At 37.9% G+C, this 4,914-nt stretch overlaps 1 protein-coding gene across 1 annotated transcript; it reads right to left on the reverse strand.

Annotated features, from left to right (window-relative positions):
• Window positions 1-563: 563 nt before the first annotated feature.
• Window positions 564-1,934, reverse strand: LOC129250201 (basic-leucine zipper transcription factor A-like). Its single transcript, XM_054889836.1, has one exon. The coding sequence runs from the start codon at window positions 1,932-1,934 to the stop codon at window positions 564-566; it is 1,371 nt and encodes a 456-aa protein (XP_054745811.1).
• Between the last annotated feature and the right edge of the window lie 2,980 nt (window positions 1,935-4,914).

The raw sequence follows: 4,914 nt of genomic DNA on the forward strand, positions 1-4,914 counted from the left end.
TTGGGTTGTTGCTATGGTATTTGCTATGTAGATACCATGCAGAATTTCTTGGTTTGGAATAAATACACTGTCTTCTACTGAGTTTATTGTAATTTTTCGGACCACTTGTGATCTTGCTGGCAGAACTATTGAATTGTTGCCAGAACTGTATGTTATCGGAACATAAATTGGGTATTTTAAGTTAGTTGGTCTGATTATAAGCCAGTCTTCAGACGGCTTGAAATCTAATTGACAGTTGTATTTCTTAATGAAATCTATTCCTAGTATTCCATCACATGGAATAGCGAATTGTAAATTTACAATGTGAAAATCGTGGGGGATTATGTAATTTGTGGTTTGGATTTCAATGGAAGTAAGTCCTTTAGATTTGGTTACTTCTTGACTTATTCCCTGTATATTTATTATATGATCAGTTTGAATGTATTGAAAAACATCTGAATTTTCTTTTAATATAGATATATCTGCACCTGTGTCTATCAAGAATACTAGTTCTTTCCCTGTGTTTATATTTGTGAAGGTTACGTATATGTTTTGGCTGAGATTGATGGTATGAATTTTATTATTTACTGTTGAGTATCTAAAGGCTGTTGGGAGTTTCCCGAAGCGTTTTGGGTCACCCTTACATTATTGTAACTGTTTTGGTTATAATCTCCATTTTGGTGGTTATTTCCTCTATGGTTGACTCTGTTGTTTCCTCTATTATTACCTCTATAATTATTATATTGGTAATTATTATTCTGGCCATTATTGCGGTTGTTGTTATTATAATTATTATTATTATAATAACCTCGACCATTGCTTCTACCATTGCCTCTACCGCGATAATTATTCCTGTTGTTATAATTACCACGGCCCCTTTGGGCGAGCAATATTGAATTGGGATTGCCTGTCATTTCGGTACTACATTGTATATACTTTGTGACGGCTTCATCCATTGTTTTGAAATTGCCTGCCTCGAGGATTGTTTTTAACTTTCCGTGTTCGCAATTTTTAACCATTGTGTTAATGGCTTCTTTAGTGCTGAATTTGTCAGCATGTTCGGCTGATAGGCCTTCGTCAATATACGAAGCTTCCAAAAGCTTTCGTAAATTGTCAATTTCTGTCGTAAATTTTTCGGCAGTTTTCCCTTTTTGCATTGTTTTAGACAATTTGGCTTTTACTACGTCGGATGTTTCACCAACTATAGTATCTTGCAATTTTTTGATTATTGCATTAATTGTCGTTTCATTTTGGACTTTGTATAGAGTTGAGCCAACAATTTTTGACTTAATGACCTCAACAGCTATTTCTTCGAATGTGCCTTTTGTCAGATTTATTAACTTCAAAGCTGTTACAAATCTTTGAAGATGTATTTTCTGTCCATTGAATTCTGGAATGGCATTCGATATGTCCTTTATGTATGCCCTTTGGGCGTTTACGTCTGTCATGATGTATTCTTCTGTGTCTGCTGAGCTTGTGCTAGAATTCAATCCTTCTTCCTGTTCTATCTCATTATCTTCTTCAGATAAAGGGATTTGTGCAGGAATTGTAAGATCTTTTAGGTCGTTTTCTTTTATGTCAGTTTCTTCGTTTGATTCAGGATCTGAATCTAAATCTGTTTCAACTGATTTCTGTTCTTCTTCTCCATGCAGTGTTAATGGTGAATTTAACACTGTTGGAATGAAAATATCTAGCTGATACTTTTCTTTGACGTTATATAAATTTGAACGTAATTTGATCAACAATTTTGATATTTTTGACCAGTTAGTTTTATTTATTATACGTCTATTATCATGCACTAATATTCTTGCATCATTAAATGTTTCTACAAGAATTTTCGCATGTTTATTTAAAGTATCCTTTTGTATTGACCTATTCTGGCTTACACATTTGTAAGATTTATCAAATTTTTCTTTTAGTTCACGGATATTTAGGGTTAGTTGCTCCCATTCCATGCCTGGGATTCATTATGTATATGTATATATATAAAAGTTTTTTTTTTGTATATATAAACACATTACCATGAGAATCGTGTGTGTTTGTATATTATTTTCAGATCTTATCAAGATCGTTAGCTTGGCTTAAGGCTCTCTTTTTTATACATTTATTATGTAGGATGTAGGCTTTGTAAATAATATATGCACACATAATAATAACGATTATCAGTAACAATATGTTTGTCATTTTCATATCAGTATTTGACGATTCTATTTTATTTTTTACATTTGCAGTGGAGTCCACTGTTTTGGTATCAATTAACCCCATTCTGGGTGTTATTATATATATATCATCAAATTTACTTATACTGTTTCTGCTCATATATTTTAGTTTTGTTATTTCTAACGTTAATGTTCATTTAGGAGTCAATATTAATTTAATTAATTTTTCCTGATTCGATCAACAGCGATCTCCTACCTAGTGGTTTGTATGGCTTCACTGGCCATACTCTAGCGGGCAATGCAGTTATCGCTTCCGCTTACAATATTTGTCTTAAATTAATTACAATATTTTTTTTTTGTATTATATAAATATATCTAAATTCTGCTGCTGTTGATCGTCCATCTGCACCAGCTGGTCTTCGCCGGATCTGGCACGCTGGCGCTCCCTCGTTGACGCAAGCGGCGGGGTGCCTCTCGCGTTTGATGTTTCTAGTTGTTGTTCGGCTTGGTGTTCGGATCCGCTGCCGTGCAGTGCTTGCACGTGTATTGGCAGAACGCACTGTCCAATGGTCCCTCGCAGTCGGTTGGGCACTTCTTGGCTGGTTTACTGAGCTGGGCTTTCATTGCTCCTGGCTGGTTTAATTTGGGAACAGTTTTATCAATTATTTTTATATGTCTTTGTGTGGTGGTAGAGGTTGAATGCTTATGGTTTGCCTTCTGGGCTTGATCAATCTGATCTAGCTCGGCTTGTAGTGCTATTGTTGCCTCCCAACGTAATGGTGGGTTGGTGGCAAACAATAGTTTGAGAATTTCCGCCTTCCTCTTTTGGAGGCGTACTCGTATGCCGCTTCTTCCGGCTTTTTTCTTTTTAATTACTGCATTCATTGAACCTCTAATCACTCAGACAAGTTAGTTTCCAACGCTGTTCCTGCTCTTTGCCTTTTTGCGATGTAAAGTTGTCCAGCGTCCAGCTGCTTCAATACTTTGTATATGTTGTTGGCACAGCTTTCTTTCCTCCTGCTGCTTGACTCCAGGACTTTGTCACGGTCGCCATGTATTGTTAAATAATCAGAAATGTTCCGTTTGCTTGACTCGTCACTACGAGTGTCATTTATTGATTGAATTTTTAGTTATTACAATCTGGTTCTTACAGCTAAAGACAGCGTGGCTGCGCTGTCAGGGACGCCGGCAGAGGCGCGGTCAGCTTATGTATAATTCTTTATGTATTGTTTACATAAGAACGTCTAAGGGCTGACGCGGCTCGTAACGGCGGGGAGGAGGTAATATGTTCACTTGGTTGTTGAACCGTCGGCGCATATCAAATATGCCGATGCGGTAATGTCCATGCAGGGCAATGTCCAAGGGATCGTGTTACCACAAGTGCTTGCACATTGTTTATATGAATATTGTAGTCAAGTGCTACAATGTGTTTGTAATAATATTTATGCATTCAACTGAGTACAGTGAGCATTCGATAAGTGAACATACTACAATACAGCGTTCGTTGACGACGGGACTTTTGTTCCACTATGCGTCCGAGACGAGGAGAAAATAGCCATAACGCGGCTGAAGAACAACAAAGCCGCGGGAGCCGACGGACTGCTGGCTGAGTTTTTCAAACATAGCGGCGAGGAGCTGGTAAAATGCATGCATGAGCTATGGGCTATGCAAAATATGGTTGGTGATAACACAATCTGTGCCAATTAACCCGGAATTAGTCTTCTAATATTGCGTATAAGGTTGACACTTGTTCGGGTGCAGACGTGGTTTTTACTGCGCTCCGCGTTTTTAAGTTTTTTCATTAAACAATGGACGTTTAATTAGCGAATTTTTATAATGTAATGCTTTCGAGATAGTGACTCTTTGATTTGAAAAACTTCAAAACACTTTATATAAACTTATATTTATAAAATGCCTTGTCTGTGCGGACTAAGCAAGCAGAGTGCAGTGCGCTAAATGCAACGAGTTTTTTTCATTTGGATTGTGCGTCACTTACAGAACAGCGAAATAATAAATAAATTGAAAACATTTCACCAATTTCCCTATAAATCGTTCTTGATGAAATTGTTTCTCCTAAAGCAGCAAAAAATAAAAGTACAAAAGTTAAATCAGAACATCAAATTAACTCTCCTACATATGCTGTAAACACGAATGTGGTGTCGCCCTCTCCCGCAACTAGTGTTTTAAACGACACTAATACTAATACTTGGCGGCCGCCGTAGCCGAATGGGTTGGTGCGTGACTACCATTCGCAATTCACAGAGAGAACGTCGGTTCGAGTCTCGGTGAAACACCAAAATTAAGAAAACCATTTTTCTAATAGCGGTCGCCCCTCGGCAGGCAATGGCAAACCTCCGAGTGTTTTTCTTCCATGAAAAAGCTCCTCATAAAAATATTTGCTGTTCGGAGTCGGCTTAAATCTGTAGGTCCCTCCATTTGTGGAACAACATCAAGACGCACACCACAAATATGAGGTGTATGCGCCAATTATATATATGTACAATATATATATAGACTCGTATAATACTCACTCTACTGCTGCTGCTGCTGCTGCTGCTGCTGCTGCTGCTGCTGCTGCTGCTGCTGCTGTGTTAAGCGAGGCCAATTAAGCGGCAGATCTATTAATAAGATTATCAGCCACAGGTGTTAGTTAGTCTAACGGTAGCGACGCCGACTTGTGCACCCACTGCTTCTCTCAGTTATGCTGCTACTGCCGTTACTAATATCAACACGTCAATTGCGCCCACTCTCACTGCTTCTTTAGCTAATACTGATT

The sequence above is a fragment of the Anastrepha obliqua genome, chromosome 6 (genome assembly GCF_027943255.1).
Source record: "Anastrepha obliqua isolate idAnaObli1 chromosome 6, idAnaObli1_1.0, whole genome shotgun sequence".
Taxonomy (NCBI): Eukaryota; Metazoa; Arthropoda; class Insecta; order Diptera; family Tephritidae; genus Anastrepha; species Anastrepha obliqua.